Below are 25802 nucleotides of genomic sequence, written 5' to 3'. Positions count from 1 at the left end.
AGACAACAATTTTTCTTTCAATGGGATGTTTTTCTGTAATGCATATGCGGTGTTTTGGTTATTTTTCATACTTCAAGGATTTCACTCTACTTTATTTGTTTACATCTTGCTTTGATTGTTCATACAATATACATTGGGGTTTCCCGTGGGTTTGTTGTAACAAACGCTAACTGCGACAACATAATTTTTGTAATTTAAAGTTGAAATGGAATGACTTGGTGGTGACTGAAGCGTAGTTACACAATGAAATATAACACGAGATCCAATCAATTTTCCCGTCGAGTCACAGACCACAGTTATCATGGTACAGTCACAGGTTATAAGTATGTTTCAGTACACAGTATTTTCCTCTATAGGGCATACAATGTTGAACTGTTTTTGTATAATTATTATTAAATTTGTTTTAATTACATTACCGTTGAAACAGAAAATAAACTAACGGGCTGAAAGATCTGTTGACGTTCAGATGGCACCATTGAGGGTTGACAAGTAGCGAATTGATTTCCCACTGTAAACATAATTATCTTCAACTTAAGTGATATGGTTGATAATGTATAACACAATTATTGTATTACATGGATACGAACAATTTGATAGTAAATCATGGTGTAATGAGCTCCTGGATATGCTGCCATAATACAATCTACTTATCGTTCATTTCGTGTCTATTGTGCCAGTCTTAGTATTTTTAGTCTTCGATAGCCTAAAATCATCTAATGCAAACTCAGTTGTGTGTGTGTGTTTGTGTGAGTGTGTGTGTGAGTGTGTGCGTATTCACGCTCTTTGGCAAAAAATGTCAGGCACTGGAGTAGTGCTGAACCAGAAAACTATGTACGACGGACGATTCATAGGGACGTGCTACAGTATATAGAATAAAATGTTAACAACCACAACGAATATGTTTTCACCGAGCATTTATATCAATCACAATATATTAAAGCACTCTTTATTCCCAGGTGATTACATCGTTTAACAGAAAGGAGAAGAACAGATAATACTGCAGACTGAAAGACGACAGTTAAGTATTAAAGAGATTTATTTAGTTTCTTCCCTTTTTCGCCATCGTTACACAATAGCACAAGTTATGAATCATTACATTCAAAACAATTAGATGCATATTGAAATTGCTTTACATCGTATAAAAAGAATAAATACAATATTGTACGAAGAGAAAATGAATCTGTACTAAATGAAATACAAGAGGAAATTGACACATTCTTTTGTACTGATTAAAATTGATTAAAAAATAAATAGAAAACTACTCACATTTTTTTTTTTAGATTTACACATTGAATGAGGGTTTTTGTTAGTGCAATATAACAATATCCATTACTGTATAAGAAAACACAGTATTATACTGATTCAGCAGAACCACGTAACTGCCTTCAAATTCAAATATGGCGTATCGGGTGGTATGCTTTGATTTTCTTTTTTTTTTTTTTACATTTCATATTTCTATAAGTCTGCTTTTACCAATCCATTACAAATATCCACAAATCTTATCAGATATTGGAAGGATGTAATGATCTATTCAACAGCAGCTGAGACCTGTTATTGTGTAGATTTAAAACTGATAGCTTAAATCTTTCGTTGAGTTACTTTAAACTGTATTTTGATGATGCGATTGTATGGATAGAGTTCTACTCTTATCCTACTAATAATGTATCAAAATGATGACTCTACTGCTGTTATGTTGTTATGCTGTTATGCCTACTCCACGAGTTGTGATCTACGACATGCTGAACTCATTTCTGATTCTCCTTTGCCGTTATGATTTTTAGCTCCATGAATCCCTATAACTGTTTAACAGCCGACAATTTACTGTAGTTAACCACGCCTCTTGTGATATCGGAAAATAAATGAGGGAACAGCTAAAGGGAATAATTATCTACAATTCAACAGTAATCTTTTGAATTCTTTACATGTGCCCAGTTGAGGATGATTTCGCGTCTGGTTTTTTCACGGAGGAGTTTAGATCCTCGACAAGTTCGTTCAAAAGCTCCTCGGCATCTTCATTCTCCCTGGCGTTGTCTGCTTCGGCTTTAGAGACGTCTTTAGATATGACTGTGTGTGGAATGGCGGGTCGCCTCGGCTGGGGAGCAGGTACATTGGCATGTGGTTTGGTCTCCCCTTGAACGGCTTCTTCAAGGTCATCTTTGTAAGCACCAAAGAGGTTGTCCTCCTCAGTATTCTCCTTCTTCGCCAGAGCTGACCAGACATTGAGCAATGAAGATTACAATCGTTAATGTAACAATGAATTCAAAACCTTGTCAATATTTTTAACCGTCCATCTACATTAGACATTATACTAACAGTTTTTTTTTGTGTGTGTGTTTTTATTTTTGTGGTTTTTTTTTTTTTTCACAGGAGAATCAGAGTTCCTCTCATATAACATCACGTCTCGATATTTTGAGGGAGATTGGTGCCGGTATGTAGGAAGTTATAACTTATGATGGATTTCCCGTTTTAATTTTCTATCCCTTAGGACAGAAATAAAAGGGACCATAAGATGCTTGTTATGATAGAATGATGTCCTCATGACTTAAAAGGATGAACACACTTAGTTTTGAGCGAGGAGGTCGACATTGAAAGCTAAAAGCAAGGCTTTCATATATAAAATCAGGTGGACTTTTCCCCCAATCATACCTTCTCCCTCTGTCGGGGTTTTCCCTGGTCGATGATCTCCGTTTTGCTGTTTGTCTTTGAGGTCAGCAATGAGTTCTTCCAGCGTCAGTCCTTGGTCTTCGAAGTCCTCCATATCGGCTATCAGTCTGTTCTCGGCCAGGTCGAGAGCTATAGGTCCAGGGCATACAAGTAGTCAAAATAATTGTTAAACCTTTGGATTTGTCCAAGAATGGCTTTACATTGTTGCAAAGATAAAGTCTCCTCTGGGTGTGACTTATTATAGAGTGTTTTCTCTGATGTTGAAGGGATTGTACAGTTTTGGTTTAGATAGGGCTGCACGTTTCCAACTTTTTTTTTTTTAAGGGGCGAATCCACGACTTCCGTGGGTGCCTGCGCCCCTTCTATTTTTTTCTTTTTATTTCTTTTATTCTAGCAAAAATCAAAGGGGGCGCGCGCCTAGTGCGTTCCCCCTGGATCCGCCACTGTTGTGTGTGTGTGTGTGTGTGTGTGTGTTTATGAGATAATGAGAAATATGAAAGAACATGTATTTCTTAGTGGAATTCACATTCTATTTGATGAAAATTTGTCTTAAATGGCTGAGATATCCAATAAAGTGAACCTTACAAATCCTGCGACAGGCCAATACTTTTATGACGATCTGTTTGTTTACGTTGTTTTTGGATATCTCAGTCATTTCAAAGTCGATTTTCATCAAATTAATTTTAAATTCCCCTGAGGATTGTACGCTCCTTAGCATTTCATCGAATGGTTTCTCACGTTAAAAAGGGATTTGTTTTTATTTTCACCAAGACAGGATAACCGTTATGGTGGCTCTTATTGTTGGTTGTCATTAGTTACCAGGTACGCTTTCATCATTTGTTTTTGACGTTTATTGTATACAAAGACAAGACATTTAAGATAACAGTTAATTCTTTCTGTTTGTATCACCATGAAATTCCCGCGTCCAGCACTGGCAAAATGCAGAAAAAGTTGTCTAAAGGTGTGTGAATATCGAAATTACACTGTCATGTCATTAATGTACAATTTATGTACAATGACGGCATGATGTACTATGACGACATGTAGTAGATTGCTGTACAAGTTGACTGCCCTTTTGTGCACTTTGTCAAAGAAACTAGTATACACAGTGTGATAGTTTAATCATCTAAACTATTGTACTGACATGCCATCTGTGTGGAGCAACTTCAAGACACTTGTTTAGTCAAGAATTGTCTGTGTAGTGTGATGATCAGTGTGACAAGATGAGGTTACACAGGTTCAGATTCAGGACGACTGTTTCATAATGTTGAACAACAAAAAAAGTTTGTTGGCCTTCGTGAAAGATAGGTATAGTTGCATGAAATGTCAAAATGAAAAGTGCATGCAACGCAGGGAAAGTGGAATGAATGGTAATACACGCAAACAACAGAAACTAATGATAGGAAAGCAATGCAGACCTATTTGAGGGCAATATTATAGCGATTGTATATGGTATATTATTTTTTATTCATGCCGAACAGTTTGAGGTGGGTTAAAGAACGTTCAAGAATTTCTTATCCCAAATGACAGGTGGAAGCTTGAGTACACCCTTTTCCTGAGAGACTCAAAACTGTACTTTGATGGAAACATTGTACTGACCTTCTTTCTTCTTTGCTTCAATTGCTTCCAGTACTAGATATTGAAAAGAAATGAAAGCGATATTTGTAGAAATTATAGTTTTAGAAATATTTTCACTGCGCCTTATACAAGGGTATGGGTATTTCATTTTTTTCCCAATTTTAACTTATTCATTTCATATGTACTTCTCATTTATGAATCAGGGGGGCATTTCATGAAGGAACTTGTCGGATAAAATATCTGACAAGTCAATTATATCCGACAAGTTTTGAGAAATTCTTTAGTTCTCTGAACTTGTCGGATATAATTGACTTGTCGGACATTTTATCCGACAAGTTCCTTCATGAAATGCCCCCCTGAAATAACAAGTTCTTTCACCTTGTAGACAATGTATCTACGACCAACGGCGTAAATCCATACTGAGGAGTGGGGGGGGGGGATGGTCACCATCACCACGATTACAAGCCCATAACCGGACCGCCGCAGCCTTTTTTTTTTTGGGGTGGGGGGGGGTGGGGGGGGGGGGGGTGGGGGGGGGTGGGGGGGGGGAGAAGCTTTGTGCCCCCCTCCCCCCCCCCCACACACACACACACACTCTTTACAGGGATCGGATGCCCCACTCTTTTGCATGAAATATAAAGTGGGAGAAAAGTGGCAGCAACAACATAAAGACTTTTTGTTCTTGTTGCTTTTTTTTTTTTTTTTTGCTTGTCAGACGACTTTCGGCGGAAAATCAGACCTTAAAAGTATGATTTTTTTTTGTTGAAATATCTGTGAGAGGGAGCGGAACGACCGAACGGGGGAAGGGTGTGTATGGGGGGAGGGGGGTATCCCTCTCCCACACGAGGAAGATTTTGCATTTTCAGACCTGAAATTCAGCGATCTGGTGCTCACTTGTGGTGAAAATTTTGTTTTCTTTTCTTTAAAAAAAGAATAAGAAAATGAAATATTCACAATATATTATTGAATGACAAAATCGTGGTATTTCAGCTCTTGCTGTGCGACATCACTGTGAAGGTCTACTAAATAATGGGGCCTATCATCGGCGTAGACAGGATTTGATCTTAGGAGGAGCGGTTATGTGAGGGAACGAATCAAGCGAGGGGGAGGGTATGGTAGGGGGGTTTCCCCCTCCTACGGTGAAATCTCTTTGCGTTGAAAATTTTGACATTTTTCAGTCCAAAAACTGCCGTTTGTAGCTATATTCTTCGCTTTGGAAATTAAGGGGGGCACACCAGGCGCAACTGCTGTCAATCACTGGCAGCAACATCAGGAGAATGGCATAGCGATTAAATGCGAGCGAGTGTAGCGAGCGAGCATGAAAATTTTAACATTTTACAGTCTAAAAACTGCCGTTTGTAGCTATACTTTTACGCTTTGGAAATTAAGGGGGGCCGCATCAGGCGCAACTGCTGGCAATTACTGGCAGCAACATCAGGAGAACGGCATAGCAGTTAAATGCGAGCGAGCGGGGCGAGCGAGCTTGAAAATTTTGACATTTTACAGTCCAAAGACTGCCGTTTGTGGCTGTATTTTTTCGCTTTGGAAATTAAGGGGGCACACCGGGCGCAACTGCCGGTAATCGGGCAGCAACATCAGAATGGCATAACGATTAAATGCGAGCGAGCGAAGCGAGTGAGCTTGAAAATTTTGATATTTTACAGTCCCACATGTCCTTTGTGGCTGTACTAGTATTTTTTCGCTTTGGAAATTAAGGGGGGGGGGGCGCACCGGGCGAAAACTGCTGGCAATTACTGGCAGCAACATCAGGAGAATGGCATAATGATTAAATGCGAGCGAGCGAAGCGAGCGAGCTTCAAAATTTTGACATTTTCCAGTCCAAAAACTACCGTTTGTAGCTATATTTTTCGCTTTGGAAATTAAGGGGGCGCACCGGGCGAAAACTGCTGGCAATTACTGGCAGCAACATCAGGAGAATGGAATAATAATTAAATGCGAGCGAGCGAAGCGAGCGAGCTTCAAAAATTTGACATTTTACAGTCCCCAAACTGCCGTTTGTAGCTATATTTTTCGCTTTGGAAATTAAGGGGGGCGCACCGGCTCACAATCACTGGCAGCAACATCAGGAGAATGGCATAGCGATTAAATGCGAGCGAGCTTGAAAATTTTGACATTTTACAGTCTAAAAACTGCCGTTTGTAGCTATACTTTTTCGCTTTGGAAATTTAGGGGGCACACCGAGTGCAACTGCCGGCAATTACTGGCAGCAACATCAGGAGAATGGCATAGCGATTAAATGCGAGCGAGTGTAGCGAGCGAGCATGAAAATTTTAACATTTTACAGTCTAAAAACTGCCGTTTGTAGCTATACTTTTACGCTTTGGAAATTAAGGGGGGCCGCATCAGGCGCAACTGCTGGCAATTACTGGCAGCAACATCAGGAGAACGGCATAGCAGTTAAATGCGAGCGAGCGGGGCGAGCGAGCTTGAAAATTTTGACATTTTACAGTCCAAAGACTGCCGTTTGTGGCTGTATTTTTTCGCTTTGGAAATTAAGGGGGCACACCGGGCGCAACTGCCGGTAATCGGGCAGCAACATCAGAATGGCATAACGATTAAATGCGAGCGAGCGAAGCGAGTGAGCTTGAAAATTTTGATATTTTACAGTCCCACATGTCCTTTGTGGCTGTACTAGTATTTTTTCGCTTTGGAAATTAAGGGGGGGGGGCGCACCGGGCGAAAACTGCTGGCAATTACTGGCAGCAACATCAGGAGAATGGCATAATGATTAAATGCGAGCGAGCGAAGCGAGCGAGCTTCAAAATTTTGACATTTTCCAGTCCAAAAACTACCGTTTGTAGCTATATTTTTCGCTTTGGAAATTAAGGGGGCGCACCGGGCGAAAACTGCTGGCAATTACTGGCAGCAACATCAGGAGAATGGAATAATAATTAAATGCGAGCGAGCGAAGCGAGCGAGCTTCAAAAATTTGACATTTTACAGTCCCCAAACTGCCGTTTGTAGCTATATTTTTCGCTTTGGAAATTAAGGGGGGCGCACCGGCTCACAATCACTGGCAGCAACATCAGGAGAATGGCATAGCGATTAAATGCGAGCGAGCTTGAAAATTTTGACATTTTACAGTCTAAAAACTGCCGTTTGTAGCTATACTTTTTCGCTTTGGAAATTAAGGGGGCACACCGGGCGCAACTGCCGGCAATTACTGGCAGCAACATCAGGAGAATGGCATACTGATTAAATGCTAGCGAGCGAAGCGAGTGAGCTTGAAAATTTTGACATTTTCCAGTCCTAAAAACTGTCGTTTGTAGCTATATTTTCGCTTTGGAAATTAAGGGGGGCGCACCGGGTGCACCTGCTGTCAATCACTGGCAGCAACATCAGGAAAATGGCATAGCGGTTAAATGCGAGCGAGCGGAGCGAGCGAGCTTTAAAATTTTAACATTTTACACTCCAAAAACTGCCGTTCGTATAGCTATATTTTTCGCTTTTGTTTGTCCCACTTTTATTTGAGAACCATCCCCCCCCCCCATCGACGCCTTAGGTTGCTTTTGTTAAGTGAAAGATCTGCTGCACACTCTTTGATAAATTAGGGAATTACGTCTATGTCAAAAGTGTACAAAGTTTATCCCTTATCCTGTATAGCGGACCTTTTGCATGTTCATGATTGCAATACAACGATCTGGTGCATAGTTCTGGCGATATTTGGACAATTTTCCATTAAGAAAGTTCGAGATTTGTCCTCATCTCGGGAATTGCTTGGGGGATAAATGATTTGTCTGTCTAAACACTTCCTTTGGGGCAAATGCCCCTTTGCCCCCCATAGATTCGACGTCCCTGGGCCCCGTCTTATAAAGCCTTCAAATCAATCACAAGTCTCCAAATCAATCGCAACTTGCATTGCAGCTCACAAGAAACTTGTGATTGATTTCTATCACAAGTCTTTATAAGACAGGCCCCAGATCTTCCCTTGGTATGCCCATAGATGTATCCTGACTGAGTCATCAGTCACTGTCGTTTCTTAGGAATGATTCAGGAAATGGAGGGGATTCAATTATGGCGATAAAGTTTTTGTTATTGTTTGTTTGTATGTTTTCGTACATATTTTACAGATGGTCCCCAGTTACTCGCGTCATTAGCATGTTTACATGTAGACCTATACTATTTGACGTTGTCAACGCCTGAGCCATACCTTACAGTGTATGTCGATGTTACTTTCTTCGCGAGCGAGCGAAGCGAGAGAGCGCTTGAGAAAATAAATACATTTCCTACAAGATAGAATACTGTTCAGCTCTGTTACCTGTCTGAAGGCCGGCGTACTTAACGTCATGCAATATGCCAAAATTGATACAATCACATTTCTGCTTCCTCCATTTTTTCCCCTCAAAATTCAGGGGGGGATGATTGTACAGGCCATCCCCCCCTCCTCCATTTCAGGGGGGATATATCCCCCCATCCCCCCCCCCCGGGATTTACGCCCATGTCTACGACATCCGTCATTAACTGGTTAACAATTGATAATATAAGGTCAATAAATCCAAACCCACATTCGTGTTGCTCTTTTATGTTGTCAGATACATTGATTTCCTGAAATCTACATTCGTGACTTTAAAGAAAACAGATACGAATTGACGGCAATCACAGCACTTCTTTCCAAGCGATTTGCACTCAAATATACTCATAGGTCATTGTTTGGGGCCATACTTCTGGAATAACGATCCTTTCACCCTTTGATTCCCTGCTATATTACATGCCATATTATTATAACGAATAAGTCATTATTTGGTACGAAGAATACATTATTTTCCTTTCATATTTACTCTTGAAAAAAAATAAAAAGGACAAAAAAGGGAAGGACTGATAACAATGATAGTTGGATAGACAGGAAGCTTACAATCCCAGAACTTTCATTTCGATTAGGGGGACTGAGAGCAAGGAGAGCTAGAGAGAGAGAGAAGGGGGTATTTCTTACTTACCATCCTTTCTGATGAGTTCGTCGTCGGTGAACGGTCGATCTTGGAAAACTCCTTCTTCAGCTGGCAACTGCGAATCTTGTTTACTCAGATCTACACGATAATTAAATTTGTATAAAGGTTCCAAACACAGATAATATCTAAACGTAGCTTCAATAACAAACAAAAAGTTAAAGAGAGGATTGAGAGAAAGAGGAAGATAAAAAACGATAGAAAGATCAAAAGATGGAAAAATAAAGAGATATAAAGATTACGATATAGTTTGGCAGCATAGTAAATAGAGATTTGGTATCCAGCTGTTTTCTTTATACTCGCTATTCTATTCTAGAGGCATTTTGCTCTTTACAGGTTGGGTTACCTATCCCTTTTCATTTCAATTACTGATGAAATCAGATTCGAGGATTTTTAATTCTGTAAATTTTTGTATACTGTAGGCATAAGTTAACTTCAGAACATCAAGGGAAAAAATGGATGAATGATTTGTTAGATCACTTTAGTTGTTTCATTAACGTTTTTTTTTCTTTTTTAGTCATGAATGGAACGTATTGAGCAGATATATCACGATTTTAGACTGGAAGCATAAATACCTTTCATCAATGAAACAAACAAACAAGTAAAAACCGGGAAATTTCATGATTTTATGTACATACTCTATGACAGATTGTGAGGGGATGACATCATAAATTCGCTATTGCATATTCAACTCATGTTGACTATTCAAGAATTATTTCGTGAAAATTAGGGAAACTCCGCAATATCTTTGTTCCCTCGGATTTTCATCAAACCTTTACTGTTGCCACTAGTTAGATTTTACTCTATTCTAAAGGTTAGCTTTTATTTGTTCCGAATTTCCCCTTTAACAAACTTAATGTCGAGACAGTAGTACCCAGTTTAGGTTCATGTGAGTGAAACGCTCGAGGGGTCATGGTGTAAAAGTGATAGGGGCCAACAAACATACCTTGAGGAGCTGGAGCGACGTTTTGAGGAAAGTCGTCTTCAGAGTCGGCCAAGCGAAGGTATTCCTCCGTCAAGATCTTCTCCACTCTCTCGGCATCCTTCCTATAAAGGATTGTCAGCGCCTATGATGATGCCAAATTCAAGAGGGGTAAGAATAAGCGGTGATTATGGACAGATATATCAGATTTCCTGTCTTAAAACATCGAGAAGAACTTGTACAATTTTCCTGAGAACCATAAACTCGTAATGCAATTCTTAATTTGATCATCATTTCAAAAGGCACGGCAATCATAAAATTGGCTATAAAACCGTTATAAGAATGACGTGGATGAAATCCTTTTCAGATGTGGGAAAAACGAAATCAATAATCTTGCTATTAATCTTCCATCTGACATTTCTTGCAATAAACATGATAAACGTCTTGCACGTCTGGAAATGTTGATTACAAGAAAATGATTATTCATATGATGTATATTCTTTCACTTGTTATTACATATTCATGAATCAACCTTCTATGAATTAGTTATCAATATTTTGTTGCTCCCCATACATGCCATATGGACAACAACAACAACAACAACAAACAAACAAACAAACAAGCAATTAGACAATCCAGCAATCAAACTGCGTGGATTTCTATCTGAACGTATTTCTTACTCATAAATCGTACCTGGACAATGAGTTCCTCAAGGTACAGGTCGTCGTTCTCGGGCCGATAAGGGACAAAGTCACTTGTCATCTCCTCCTCCTCAGCCGCCTCCTCCTCTTCCACCTCCTCCTCTTCTTCCTCATCAGTTTCGCCAGGGACTTCTTCTTCCTCTTCTCCGTTTACCTCATCATTGTTGCTCTCTGTGCCACTCTCCTCTACCTTCTCTCCCTGGTCCTGGTCTTGTTTTGTCGGTGCTACATTCTCATGACTTGGGGCAGTTTCGTCATCTGCGGGACGTTCGACATCATCTTTTGAAGCAGACTCTGGCTTCCGAGCTGTTTCGGATGGCTGTGTCTTCTCTGGCGCTACTGCCTCTGAGGGCGCTTTTATCACTGCAGGCTTAGGGTCTTTGGGCAGCTCGTCGTCCTCGTCACCAATGTCGGCTGCCTGTGGTTCGACGTCCTCGTCAACATTTGCGTCATCTGCAGGGATCTCGGGTTCAAGTAGTTCCAGCTAATAGGGAAGCCAGAATGCAGGAAAAAAAAATCAGTTGTATATACTCGTCTTGCGTTTCGATAACCAGAATCATGCTTCTTCAAGGGGTTGTGTTAAAACTTGTGAACCCTCGTATTTGTCACTATTGCGGAAACTACAAACGTATTTGATACTGAAACTGCATATCTTATAGGTGTCAATACCAGTGATAGAGAGGGGAATTAAAACACCATTCATTTTGGTAATTCATATGAGAGTCATGTGATGCAGTCACTGGTCACAGCATCGCTTTTTATGTTAAAGTATGTATGCCAACTAGGGGTTGTGCTCTTTTTCCATTACCTAGAAACTAAATGTGATATTCAAATTCGTTTACTATCGAGTAACTCCTATTTGAAAAGGCACCACTGAAGCCAGATTAAACTGTTGAACCCCAGCTCTCTGAGAAGGACATATTTAGAGTCTTGTCGCCTTGCAAATTTAGTATTCAAATAAAAATATAGTTTGTCAGACTTCAATCATGAAACAAAAAAGAAAAATGCTACAACAATGTTCAGTGATGGTCAGAAAGGAAGGCCACAAAATAAATGGACTTTTAAGAAATTATGGCAATTAAAGAGTAGTTTAGTTTGCAAAAGTTTAGCATTAAAAAAAATAATGTCAGTTTGATATCCCTGCATGTTACATAAAACAGAAACTGACTCTTTTTAAAAACTTCTCTTAGAATAAGACCGTTCAGATGTCAAGCACTCGATATGTCATCCTCCATGTATATCAACTTTTTATTTTTCACCAAATCACTTTATTTCGTAGTTAGCCATTGTTAGCAGTGTTTAATAATTTATCAGGGTTATGTGGTGACGGGTCACACACACACCATTAATCATGATATTTTACTTGATAAATTACATCATTACGGAGTGCGTGGGAAGGCCTTGGAGTGGTTCAGGAGCTACCTCATGAACAGGAAGCAATATGTCTCTTTGAATGGGTATAATTCACAAATGTTAAATATCAAATGTGGGGTCCCACAGGGAAGTTTATTAGGTCCGCTTTTGTTTCTCGTTTATATAAATGATTTTTGTAGGTCATCAGATGTTCTTTCCTTTATTCTCTTTGCGGATGACTCAAATTTATTTTTTTCGCACAATAATCCTCTTACTCTTGTAAATACAATAAACTCTGAATTAGAAAATGTCGCCCAATGGATAAAGGCAAATAAATTATCTCTCAATCTTCAAAAAACAAAATATATGTTTTTTAGCAACTCTACAGAGAAACCACCTGTTGACGTTGTTTTTGATGGGACTCCACTGGAAATTGTTTCCCATATTAAATTTCTGGGAATAACGGTTGATAATAAGCTTTCATGGAAATTCCATATTGATAGTATATGTAAAATTATTTCAAGAAATATTGGTATAATCAACAAGGTTAAATTTTGTCTTCCTTTGTCGTCCCTTATTACATTATATTCATCTCTCATATTGCCGTACTTAAATTATGGTATTCTTGCTTGGGGAAATACATATCAAACATTCTTAGATAAATTACTTTTATTACAAAAGAAGTCACTCCGTATTATTTGTCATACTGCATTTCTGTCTCATACCGACCCGTTATTTTTTGAAAACAAAATATTGAAAATCAAGGATTTGTATCTGTATAACCTAGGACAATTTATGTTTAATTATGATAAAAAAAATCTTCCAAATATATTTGAAACAATGTTTCCAAGAAATCAGTCCGTTCACAATTACCCAACAAGGCGTTCGAATGAGTTTCATTTGCCCTTTTTCAGAACTCTGCTGGCTCAGAACACCTTTATCTACGATGGGCCAAAGTTTTGGAACTCACTTCCTAATGATATTGTAACAGCACGAACTTTGAATTCTTTCAAGAATAAATTGAAATTATTTTTATTGAAATCTTATAACATATTACCGGACTAGGTTTGTTTCATTAGCTCAATTAAGTTATCACTTATCTTATATATATATATATATATATATGAAGAGTTTGTTCGCAAAAGCCGATAAGTCCATTTTTGAAGATTTTGAAGTACTTTCTCTGTCATAAAGTACAAAATAATACCTTTTAAATGATATATTGGTCACTACATACAAAGGTACATTTTTGAAGTTATGGTCAAAAGAAGCCAAATTTTTTTTACTATTCTCTTTATTTTTCTTGACCTTTAATCGCAAATATCTCCATTTGGCAAATATGGACTTATCGGTTTTTGCGAACAAACTCTTCATATATATATATATGCATTAATCATTACACATCAACTATTTTCTATCATGAGAGTAAAATAATCTGTCGAATGTAAGTTCTCCTTAAATATGACAGTCATCGAACAATGCATCATTGTGTCTATTCTTTGTTTTCTTTGTTTTAATATGTCCGCTCTTTTGTAGTTTTTCGGGTATATGTACCCAATCCGTATATTCACAATATCATTCAAGGGTGCGTCTTATTACTCCTATACATCCTGGAAATCTGTTTGCTTGTGTCCACGATGGCGTGTGTTGCAGTTTCATTTTCTTTTGTTTCCCTTTTCTCTTTTTTTTTTCGTTCTTTCCTGTTTTTTCATTTCATGTCAGTTGACATTGGTTTCTTTGATTTTGTTTCATATATTTGTTTGTAGTTTCATGAAGCCATTATTTGCTTTTTATGTATTTCTGAGGGTCCCATATCGTACAAGCTTGGCTTTTTAATGGGACCCTCCATTTCCATTCCCATCCGTGTAATATGCATATGTATATACCTTATAAATGCAATTATGTCGTTAATCATCATCACATGTATCTTGTTGATGTACGTTTATCGAAATTACTACAAATTTGTTTTGTTTATGCATTGAACATAATTTCTCCTTATTTAATGGAAATGAAAATAAAGTTGAACTTGAACTTGAACTTGAACTTGAACACACACACACACACACACACACACACACACACACACACACACACACGCATGCACGAAAAAGAATGGCAGATAAGATGTATCAAAGTAGAATTTAAAAAAAAAAACGACTTAGAAACATTATGCAAGAATGGGGTGCAAATAGGAACCATACTGGTGTAGTACTAAAGAAATTGGAACCACTGGCGTAGCCAAGGGGGGGGGGGGGGGGCGATGGGGGCGGTCGCCCCCCCCCCCCCCCCCCCCTAAGATTTGGACCGGGGATTTGGGAGGCGGAAAAAAAATGCGTGTATACTGTATACATGCACATGAAGCGGGTCTCCTTTGCAACCTTTCATCAAATAAGATATTTTTTTTGAATATTTCACTCAAAGTGTGCACCAGATCGTTGAATTTCAATTCAAAATATGCAAAATCTCTCGTGCTTGGGAGGGGGTATCCCCCTCCCAAACCCTCCCCCTCTGTGCCTCTTTCCCTAGCTTAGTACACTTTTTAGATTTACAAAAAAAAAAAAATATGAATAATTCTGAGTGCACAAGACTTATCACTTATATTCCGAAAACTCAAGGTTCCCTCATGTATAAGGGGAATTTCCCCTTTTAATCGACCCTTTCCTCCCTCAGCCCCCCCCCCCCCATCAGTTGTTTGTTTTGTTGTTTTTTTGTGATTTCCGAAATGTTGATTCCATCAAATATGCGTATACGAGGTATCTCAATTTCAACCTCAAAAAGGCAAAAGCTCCATCGGAAGGGAAGGGTGGAGATAACACTCGCCTACGCCTTCTCCCTGCTCGCCCGCCCCTCCCCCCCCCCTTCCGCCATGCATAGAAGTAGACTGTGGCTATACCCAGATCGCTTTATTTCAATTCTAAAAACGCAAAAGCTCCGCGAGCGGGAGGGGGAATCCCCCTTCCCCTAAGCTCTACCTCACTAGACTTTATACATAGACACAGATGGTGCACATTCGGAATAAGAGCTAAATTCCGTGATTTTAACACTTCGATGAAAAAGTATTGCACCAAAAATTTGCACCAGATCGCTGAATTTCAGGTCTGAAAACGCAAAATCACCTTCGTGTGGGAGGGGATATGCCCCTATCTACACCCTCGTGTGCATGCTTTTTCTGTTTGATTGCTGAACTGCAGACAGCGTTCATGATATTCAGTGTAAGAATTAATACAAGAAGATTGTTTAAATGATATACCATTTTATAGGCAAATTGTTCAATAATAATCTACACTAAAATATACTGCAACCTTAAACAAGTGGGACTGTTTCAACTCGTTAAAACACGCAAAAACATGCATCAAATTGCACCATTTGCAACATCAAAATGCAAAAAGTTTTCACCGTGGGAGGGGGGACACCCCCCTCCCACACCATCCCCTCCCCCTTCGCTCGCTCCGCTCGCTCGGGTTCAGTCGCGTTCATGATATTCAGTGAAAAGAATTAACACAAGTACCATTAATATAGGCAAATTGTTCAATGATAATCTACATCAAAATATACTGCTACCTTAAACAAGTGGGACTGTTTCTCGTCGATAAAACGGGCAAAAACATGCATCAAATTGCACCATTTACAACATCAAAATGCAAAAAGTTCTTACCGTGGGAGGGGGGACACCCCCTCCCACACCCTCCCCTCCCCCCTCGCTCGCTCCGCTCGCTCGGGTTCAGTCGCATTTATGATATTCAGTGAAAAGAATTAACACAAGAAGTGTATTTAAATTGTACCATTTTATAGGCAAATCGTTCAATAATAATCTACATCAAAATATACTGCTACCTTAAACAAGTGGGACTGTTTCTCGTCGATAAAACGCGCAAAAACATGCATCAAATTGCACCATTTACAACATCAAAATGCAAAAAGTTCTTACCGCGGGAGGGGGGCCACCCCCCTCCCACACCCTCCCCTCCCCCGTCGCTCGCTCCGCTCGCTCGGGTTCAGTCGCGTTCATGATATTCAGTGAAAAGAATCAATATAAGAAGTGTGTTTAAATTATACCATTTTATAGGCAAATTGTTCAATAATAATCTACATCAAAATATACTGCTACCTTAAACAAGGGGGACTGTTTCTCGTCGATAAAACGAGCAAAAACATGCATCAAATTGCACCATTTGCAACATCAAAATGCAAAAAGTTCTTACCGTGATAGGGGGGACACCCCCCTCCCACACCCTCCCCCACCCTCCCCTCCCCCGTCGCTCGCTCCGCTCGCTCGGGTTCAGTCGCGTTCATGATATTCAGTGAAAAGAATTAATACAAGAAGTGTATATAAATTATACCATTTTATAGGCAAATTGTTCAATAATAACCTACACTAAAATATACTGCTACCTTAAACAAGTGGGACTGTTTCACGTCGATAAAACGCGCAAAAACATGCATCGAATTGCACCATTTACAACATCAAAATGCAAAAAGTTCTTACCGTGGGAGGGGGACACCCCCCTCCCACACCATCCCCCCCCCCCCCTCGCTCGCTCCGCTCGCTCGGGCTCGGTCGCTTCGCTCCCTCGCAGACTAACCGCCCGCCCCCCCCCCCCCCCAAGATCAAATCCTGGCTACGCCGTTGATTGGAACATGTTTATAAAATCTTTGGTGTTTAACAAGATAGCCCGAGTGAGTTCTAAGATTGTTCGTAACTCGCAAATTTCCCACTTCCGCTGTGAGAAAAAAAGGGAACAATCTATCAACAGAACGTAATTCTTCTACAATTATATCTAAAACATTCCAAGATTGAAAATCACTACGGACATGATGATGAAACACACACCTGCAAATAAGGCTACGTTTTAGAATATTAGGTTGATAGAGAAATAGGTATTTGATCTGAGTGCTTCGTTAAGACAAATAATTATTTTGAACCTCAAAACAAGAGATGATATGCAGTCACACTCTCCCGTCGAATGTCTGATTTCCGATGTGTTACTACATGGCTTGTAAAAATGCACTTTATTTTTGTACAAAACCTTGAAGAATGTTTTAACGTCGTTTTCATACACGACACACAAAAGAGTGTACTTGCTCACTCCTTCATCACATGGATTCAGCGATAATATTTACATCATACTGATTTTATTGCTTTAACATGAGGGAAATTTCCCACCTTGATGAAACCATGCTCGATGTGAGAAAAAAAAGTTTATAGTTTGATTTACATGTATCTCTGTAACTACCTTTAAATTTTGTTTCGAATCGGAAATTTCGTCCAAAGTAGCAGACTTGATTGCTGCTAAAAATGATCAAATATACGTTCTTTGTTGAAAAGTCTCTCGAAAAGACATCTGTATTCTGTAATCAAGTACCATAATTGGGGCATCTAAGTGACAGAAACTAGTACCTTTAGTTTATGTAAACATTCTGTCTACTTCCTCTCTGCTAATAAACCTGCCTCATCTTGTATGTTTAGGGATGTTTTTGACTGACCAACCATCCAGTGTCTGGTGTGTCTGGATCTGGGCCTTCACGACAAGTGTTTGCCATCAAACACTGACGCAGGCTTTTCGTGTATAGACTGAGCATGCATGCTCTAATCGCATTCTGTTTCGTTAATCAGTTACATATTACTTTTTACTTTAAAACCATTCGGACAGGACAATCATTCGGGTTCCCGAACGTGCTTATTTCCCTTTTGTCACATAATATTTCGTATTCTGTCTATATCTATAATTACTGTTATCATTGCTTTTTAGTGGACCTCTCAGTTCTCTTTTCCCCCTCTAAACATAACTTAGTATTTTGCCGGTATGTATGTAGATCTTACTTTGTTAAGTATCGTTTATCTTTCGCACATTCTAATGTATGTGATTATGCGTATGATATAATTCCTGATTCATTCTGTGTTATGTTTTGTTGGAAGAGAATGGGAAAGAAAAATAAATAAATTGAATTGAATTGCTATAGTCATTGTTGTTATGTGAGATGAAAGGAATTACTATGGTGAATCATGGTAATAATGTCAACTTGAAGTAACGTGTATTCTACTTTATGTAAAGGCCTTGCGATTAGACCGTTTATATCGGCCATTTTAGTACGGACACTTCGGCTTCCCTAGAAGCCCCTCATCCTCAAGTTTAATGATGACGAAAATATGGCAGTGATGATGTGAGAAATCAAAATGAGAAATGACGGCATTTCTGATTTAGAAATGATATAGAATTTACACAAAAATGAAAGCAGCAGCAGCAACCATAGAATAATAAAATCGTCCTCACATCATGTTGTCCAGTTTGATTTTATATTAAATGTGAGGTCATAAAATGGTAGTTTGAAGCATAGTTTCAGGGGCATATCCAGGAATTCCGTAAAGGAGAGGCGCCTTTGCAAAATTAAGGGGAGGCGCACCCCCCCCCCCCATTTTTCTTTTTATTTCTTTTGTTTTAACCAAAATTAAAGAGGGGCGCGCGCCCGGTGCGCCCCCCTCTGGGTCCGCCACTGAGTTTAATCTCCACTCAAGATCTCCGATTCAAAACGCCTTGTAAACCAAATTAGCTTATCAGACCATGCTCTCTAAGGGCTCACAGGCGACAGATGCAACAAAGTTCTTTTTTTTTTTCACTTGTCAATGAACAATAACTTATCGAAATGAGCACTTCATTCCCTCCGATCTAATTAAGGTTTTTTTCGTCATAACATTGTAGTATTTGGAGCTATTGACGTGTTCCTTATAAAGCCAGCCAATGGGCTCTTGTATTTCAGTTTCGTATTTTATTATCTTCGCCAGACTTCCAGCAAATAAACAGGCTGAAGGGTAACTTACTGTTTAAAAACTGAGTGTTCTTATTTGATTAAGATCTATAGCGTCCAGACGCCCACGTTTTGCATTTAGTCTGCCATTATGATGCATTTTGGAAAGATACGCACTGATTAATCACTTGATGACGTTTGAATTGATTGCGGTAAATATCTCCAAAAATACGCACCCAACTCCCTAACATTTAGAGACGATAATACGCATTGGTTTAAAGTATCAGATTTTCGACCTTCATTGACGAGAGGCCGTTATCTCGTCTCAGGTTAATTTCTAACACAGTGACGAAATAGTGTTTGCTGGACGTGTTAAATAGCACTCTTTGTTGACGGAGACGGCCTATCCAGTTGGTGAGGGAACATGAGTTGGTGTGTTTAAACTTTGTGTCGAGTCCCTGTTCATTTATCCCAATGACCTAAAGAGGCTTACATTATATAGATGATGACTGGCGGGGGAGGGAACATACCGAATGTTCCACCCGAAGGGTTTGAAATGCTATTGAGGGAGGTTATAAGTCCCGAAACGAAGTCGAGAGACTTATAGCCTCCCGAAATAGCATTTCAAACCCTGAGGGTTGAACGTTTTGTACGTGTTCCCGACAACAAAAGTCATCATCTGTTATAGTATGGGTTAGTCAAATACCATCATCTATTATGGGTTGAATTTTCAGTGGAAGCCATGTTCGCAACGTCAACCACCAGCACAACGCACTCGATCGCTCGCGCAGAGCCAAATTCACTGTGCGCAGGTCCTTCAAATCACACTTTCGTGTCATATTGTACGCATTACGATAATCGGTCATCTGCTTTTTCACATTGTATGGAATAGGCAAATTTATCCTATCGATTGCGTAAAAAATATGATCGTTCAGTCGTTTGGTATCGTTTGTCATTTGTTACGTGAAAATGTTTTCCCATGGGAGAACATTACAAAAATGTTCTGCCCATGGGCGAACATAACCAATGTGCCTCCATCACGTGACTGTGTTTAGCCAATCACTAACCGGTATATGACTAACCCATTTAATAATGATGCATGATGTACGACAAAGAGGTACATGTTGACATTAGACGCAGACAAATTTCTCGAGCTATTATATGATAGAGACGAGGATGAATCACTTCGTGTCATCAAAACAATATTTATCAACTGAGTATCAAACAGACTTGTTTACTCTTATATCGTCGATGAGGAGATATTTCTGAAACGGTGGAATAGTTAAACACACACATGTAATTTGGAATTTTTAACCATAATCTTAGATAAAAAGATAAAAGAGTTAAACAAAACAGCCAAGAAAATCCTGAACTTACGTCCGCTTCTAAATCCTCAAGCTGTAGAGGGAGATAAAGAAGAGAGAAATACAGAGAAATAAAATTTCTTTCAGAAACAAACAACCCAACAATATATCTTGTAGTGGCATCGTTTATAATGCGGATTCAACAGAGGGAGAGAATGAAACAAAAGAACCATTTCGGGATTCATGATTTTCAACGATTATTTATCTAATATACGGCATTTATTCAGACGAGTAATAACAATATAGAATGATTATTTTGATAACGAGTCGCCACCGCCAAATCTCTAAAATAATAAAACGGCTCCGTCAGGTCGGTTATGAATGACCTCATAGTGTCTTGACTGCTAATGATTTGGCTCAGGCAATCATTAAAAAAAAAAAAAAAAAAAAAAAAAAAAAAAAAAAAAACGAAGGTAACTTTTACTTTAGTTATCCGTCCTCCTATTGCCTATTTTATTTTGTTTTTTTTTTGTCCCATGAAAACTGCAGGGATCTGGTACAGAATAGTCGATACTATGCAGGCTGGAAACTTCGATTTCGAAAAGGAAAATGGAACTCGCCTCTTCATAATCTTACTATATATCGTGAATTTATTATATTGGGGAAACTCCGCTCCGTGATCATGTTAACTTCAGAAAGTGGAGTAGAGTGAAACAATTTGCCAAAAAAAAAAGAAGAAATAAGAGCGTTTACAAATTTTTCAGTGTGATACTTAGCGAAACAGTGAGAATGGTAACAACTACACTGTGTGCAACTTAGAACTCTTCCATATACTTAAAGACAGGACGAAAATCATTCCTTTTGTGAAAAGAAAACAGTGACGTGTAAACCACTCCTTTACAAAGTTATCTTTGCTGAACATAACGCTCTAAAACAATTTGCTGCGCTGGGACATAACATCTTCTTGAAATCATGACAAAAAAAAGAGAGAAAATGATAATGATAATTCAATGCTAACGCTCTGTCACAGTTTGTCCTCTGGAGAATAACGAGACATTGAAATGATCATCTCATCTACTTCGGTAAAAACTTGGTGAAATGTGAAATTTCGTCATTCTCTTAACTCCTCGTGTCTACCTGTAACGAGCCTTCAACTGTTCTGATTGTTTTTGATTGATCATTTTTTGATCTGGTATAATATTGTATAAACTGATTGCTAGTTGTCGCTATAAGAGAGTTTTAAGAACAGTTTATATTATCGTGTAAAGTTAATAGTGATTATTCATCGCGGCATCGGAAAAAAAAACAACCCACCGGTTGATTTTTAAGAAGGACAGCAAGTCATGTGCTCGAAGCAAGAATGTCCATTTTCATTATATTTTTCTTACAGCGTAAGATAGTCCACCATCTCCTGGCTACATCTAATGCTTGGGATTGTGAATTTAATCATAAGTTATGTTTTCCTATGTTGTAGAATTATCTTTTTCGTTAAACTTTCTCCAGTTTTTCCCCATTTTCGTGCATGAAATTGTGCTTGAAAGTAGCAGCTTTAATACTTCAAAACAATCATGAATAGAATCTGCCAAATGAATATGAAATGTTCCAGGGTTATTTGATCAATTTCTCCACAGCAGTTGCTTATAAAGCTTTCTGTCAATCTTTCGTCCCGCCCACAATGAGGATTGTGTCAATGTTTTCGTGATAGTAACCACATTTCTCAGAGGTCGAACTGATCTTGTTCTCATCATAAAAGGTAAGGAGCAAATCATCTCAAAGCTCAAAATCCCGTCTTTAAACACGTAACTAAATAAAATTATCAATTATTGTGATGAAAGGGCATAATGGAAAGGAAATAGACGTAATAGATTTTTTTTTTGAATAGTAAAAATCCAAGAGTGCGTGTATTTGTTCTTACCTTCTCTTTAAGGATATCCAAATCTCCCTTTAAGGGTACAAAGAAGAATGGGAAAGAAGAGTCACACACACGCACAAAGTTAATTTTAGCCATAAAAAAAAGTCACTGCTTTCTACCATATGCATACGCATACTTAATCATACTACGTTTGTTATATGCATTCCCCGTTCCCTCTACCGGTATTATCAAATTACCTGCATCTGCATGGTCTGAACTTTTATCCTTTCCGTTTGTCTTTCACAAACACTGATTATTCTGAGCTTATAGCCAAACAAGCTTGCTTTTATGTAGGTCACGTCATATACTTCTCATTATACAAACTGATTTCGATTTTAACCAGTTATCCTTATAATTATTGTATATATGAGGTATGCATTTTTCAAGGTACAAGAACTTGTGTTATTACTACTCTTGATGCAATAACGAGAAGTATGAAATAGATTTAAATTTGAAACTTGAGAAACTTGCTTCTCCAGCAAGGGTAAAACCAATCATATTATAGTTAATGCAAAATGAATAGTCGCTTGCGTTTGTAGGCTCAAGTGTTAAAAATTTATCGCTGCATTTATTGCAAGAATATTATACATTATGTTGTTGGGATGCTATATGAGTTGCACTTTCAAATGAGCTGTTCATCGAATTGACATTGGAATATGCATAAACACATAAAGGCAAGAAATAAGGATATTATAGTCATGAATAGATTAAACAAAAGATTTCAAACTTACATTGATATAGATAACTTTATAAATGGATCTTTGAACCTCATGGCATAAACGGCTCCATCCGTGCTTAATTGATTGTGATTATTACGTTTGTTATGTAAGCTCGACTAAAATGCCACTGAGAAACTGTTTTGATCACAATTCGTTCAACTCACTGTATGTTTGCCTTTTCCTCCAGTAATATTATGGTTTCCAGAACCTGATAAAATGTCTGAATCATAAATCCGATATCATAATATATGTTTTTGTTTTGTTAGGATGTAAAGGTAATTACATTTGATGCTTTATTTCTTTTTTTAGTATCATTCTTCATGTTGTTGATGTGTATGAAAATGTGCGTTACCAGGACATTTATTGTTTTAATGGAAGAAACACAAGGTATCCGTTACCTTTGTCAAAAATATCCTGCGTACGATAATATAAAACAAAACAAAAATAAGTATACATACCCTGGTAATGTGTGATGTCTTTTCTTTCGCACCATTGGGATGAACACCTGTCGTAATTATACACGCAACAATAACAACAGCAAAGTATTCATCAGCTCATGTACATATTCTGATTTAACGACTAATTTTTCAACACACACACACAAAAAAAAAAAGAAGAAGATGTATTTCAACAGAATATTGAATTCTTGATGTCAAGATTAAAAGGTGTAATACGTATGACCCCCTACTTAGGGATAAACACCCACTTGGTTTAACAGAAACGGAATCATTGCTGGAAAAAATGTCCTTGATTATAATTATAGTTGAACTTACTGAACTTACTGAAGCGCCGCATCCGTCTTGGTAGTGTACCAATGTAGTGCGGTTAGGGTAAGGGGGCTATTCGCCCTTAATAACCCATTGATAATCTTAATTCTGTTTTGAAGCCATTTATTGACGTTGCATGAAATGCTGCTGGGGGGAGATTGTTCCAGTCTTGAATTACCCTTTGACTGAACGAATACTTCCTCGCATCTACTCTCATGTGTTGCTTCTGGATTTTGAGTTGGTGTCCTCTTGTGCTCTGATGTGTTGCAAGTTGGAAGATTTCTGTTGGGTTGATTCTATCTATCTCATTGAATATTCTGTAGGTTTGGATTAAGTCTGCTCTCCTGTGTCTATCTTCTAGTGTAGTAAGGTGGAGTTTCTGGAGTCTTTCTTCATACGGAAGGTGTCTTATGCTTGGAATGAGTTTGGTGGTTCTTCTCTGCACTCCTTCCAACAGTTATAGTTAGTTATAGTTAACTATGCCAGCATCCATATAAAATTATTCCTTTATCATATTGAATCCATGATATGTCAACCATCGAAAATATGTCATGACAACAAATTCCAGGCTGCATACTGGTATAATTCAGGGATAACATTGTAATGCAGGCATTATGTGTAAAATAATCACAACACATGATAACGAGAATCAAACACATTTTTTTTTTCATTTCATTTATCATTACGCGAGTGAGTGAACATTGAGTCTTTTAAATAAACATGAATTTGGCGTCAGTTTCACACTATATAAATTAAACATATTATTCAATCTGTACAAAGCGATGAAATGCAAAATAAGGATAGCCTGATACGCCTTATTACAATATCATTAGAATTAAACAAAATGAAGATGATGATACACAATTAAAAAAAAAAAAATTTGAACATGACATGAATTTGCCAATTCTATTCTTTAGATAAAACAATTAAGTCAGCATCACCTACAGGAGTATATTCGTACAACAAAAATTATGTAAGTTATATATATAAGTCAGCTGTAAAGTCGTTTGTTTCTTACTCAGTCTCACAGTGTGTGTGATATTCAGTCTACGATGATGTGTTAATCACTGTTGATTGTAAGGTTCAGGTATAGCTTTGAAAATTTTCCAAGCATTTTTCTTACCGTTTTCTAAACAGCTTCATTGTTTTGAAAGGAAAGTGGTTGTAATCACAATTCTATTCTATCAAGAATGTAGCTTTTTTTTGTTCCTTTTTGTAGAAGTCATCCGTTTTAAATATAGGCCTATTATACATGAACCCGATTCAATCGATTACCTTTGCTTTCTTAAGATTACTTGTAGATTAATTTTGAAATAGTACTGCTGCCTTGATTTCATTCTTGGTTCCAGGGCACCTCCCTCATCGGATAATCATTTATTATCTTATTTCTATCCAATCAGTTAATTGGGGAAAATGACTTTCCGTTAAAGACATAAAAACTAAAAACTTGAGAAGAGTATAATCTAAAGTAGGGGTCTGTCCGAGGGAAGGAATAACTGCTTCTTTATTCACTTGATTGCTCATTTCGAGCCGGGCCCTAATGTCTTCTGTGGAGTGAAGTGAAATATTTCCTTCAAGCGTGCTAAAAGGTTATACCGCATTCAACCAATCAGAATCTTTATACACGACATTGTCTTACTCTTACTCATAGGGAGGTATGTATATTAGAAGTTGGCTAAAAGAATCCTCTTCCTTAAATATTGATAAAATCCAACTCCAATGCAGATGGACACGGAACCGTTCTTCAAAATAACACAAGTGGACTATCTTTAGGGACCTATGATCTTGTGCGTTCACGTATACACAATTGCCCATAGACATCAGTCACCTGATTAATATTTCAGTAATTTCATAAATTATAAACATGATTAATAAACAGGACGTATATAGGCCCACTTACCTTCGACTGGGGCGCCAAGAACCCCGTCAACAATCGTCAAGACGATAACGGTAGCCAACAGTTTTCTCAACATCTTGAAATCGAAACTACGAAAGATCGAGCGTCGACTGAAGAAAGAATTAGGACCACAACACCCGGCAGTGACTATTGTGACGGGTGGATATGAAATGGCAACCCCACGTTTTCTCTGTGTCTTAAATAGTTTGTAATGTTTGGTTCTCGAGAACAGTCCAAAGTCTTTCACGTTATGTTGACTTAGACTAATCGTATAACA

General features: G+C 38.3%; 1 protein-coding gene across 1 annotated transcript; it reads right to left on the bottom strand.

Moving 5' to 3' along the window:
• Positions 1–1055: 1055 nt before the first annotated feature.
• LOC140237972 (uncharacterized) lies at positions 1056–25672 on the bottom strand. The gene is made up of 10 exons (XM_072317902.1): positions 25529–25672; positions 23320–23366; positions 22146–22172; positions 20304–20324; positions 10822–11313; positions 10153–10273; positions 9198–9287; positions 4264–4296; positions 2647–2793; positions 1056–2208 (listed from the first exon to the last, which is right to left on the bottom strand). Exons 1-10 carry the CDS (start codon positions 25599–25601, stop codon positions 1919–1921), a joined length of 1341 nt encoding a protein of 446 aa, XP_072174003.1. The 5' UTR covers positions 25602–25672; the 3' UTR covers positions 1056–1918.
• Between the last annotated feature and the right edge of the window lie 130 nt (positions 25673–25802).

This window comes from Diadema setosum, chromosome 14 (assembly GCF_964275005.1).
Source record: "Diadema setosum chromosome 14, eeDiaSeto1, whole genome shotgun sequence".
Taxonomy (NCBI): Eukaryota; Metazoa; Echinodermata; class Echinoidea; order Diadematoida; family Diadematidae; genus Diadema; species Diadema setosum.
This window is presented reverse-complemented; position numbering and strand designations above follow the sequence as displayed.

Bases quoted from the DNA above. Each gene is read 5' to 3' on its own strand.
- LOC140237972 (XM_072317902.1), bottom strand. From the start codon at position 25,601: ATGTTGAGAAAACTGTTGGCTACCGTTATCGTCTTGACGATTGTTGAC. The intron at 22,173-23,319 runs GTATGTATACTT...GTACCCTTAAAG, and splicing joins AGACATCACACATTACCAGG to GGAGATTTGGATATCCTTAA. The intron at 20,325-22,145 runs GTAAGAACAAAT...CTCCCTCTACAG, and splicing joins TGGATATCCTTAAAGAGAAG to CTTGAGGATTTAGAAGCGGA.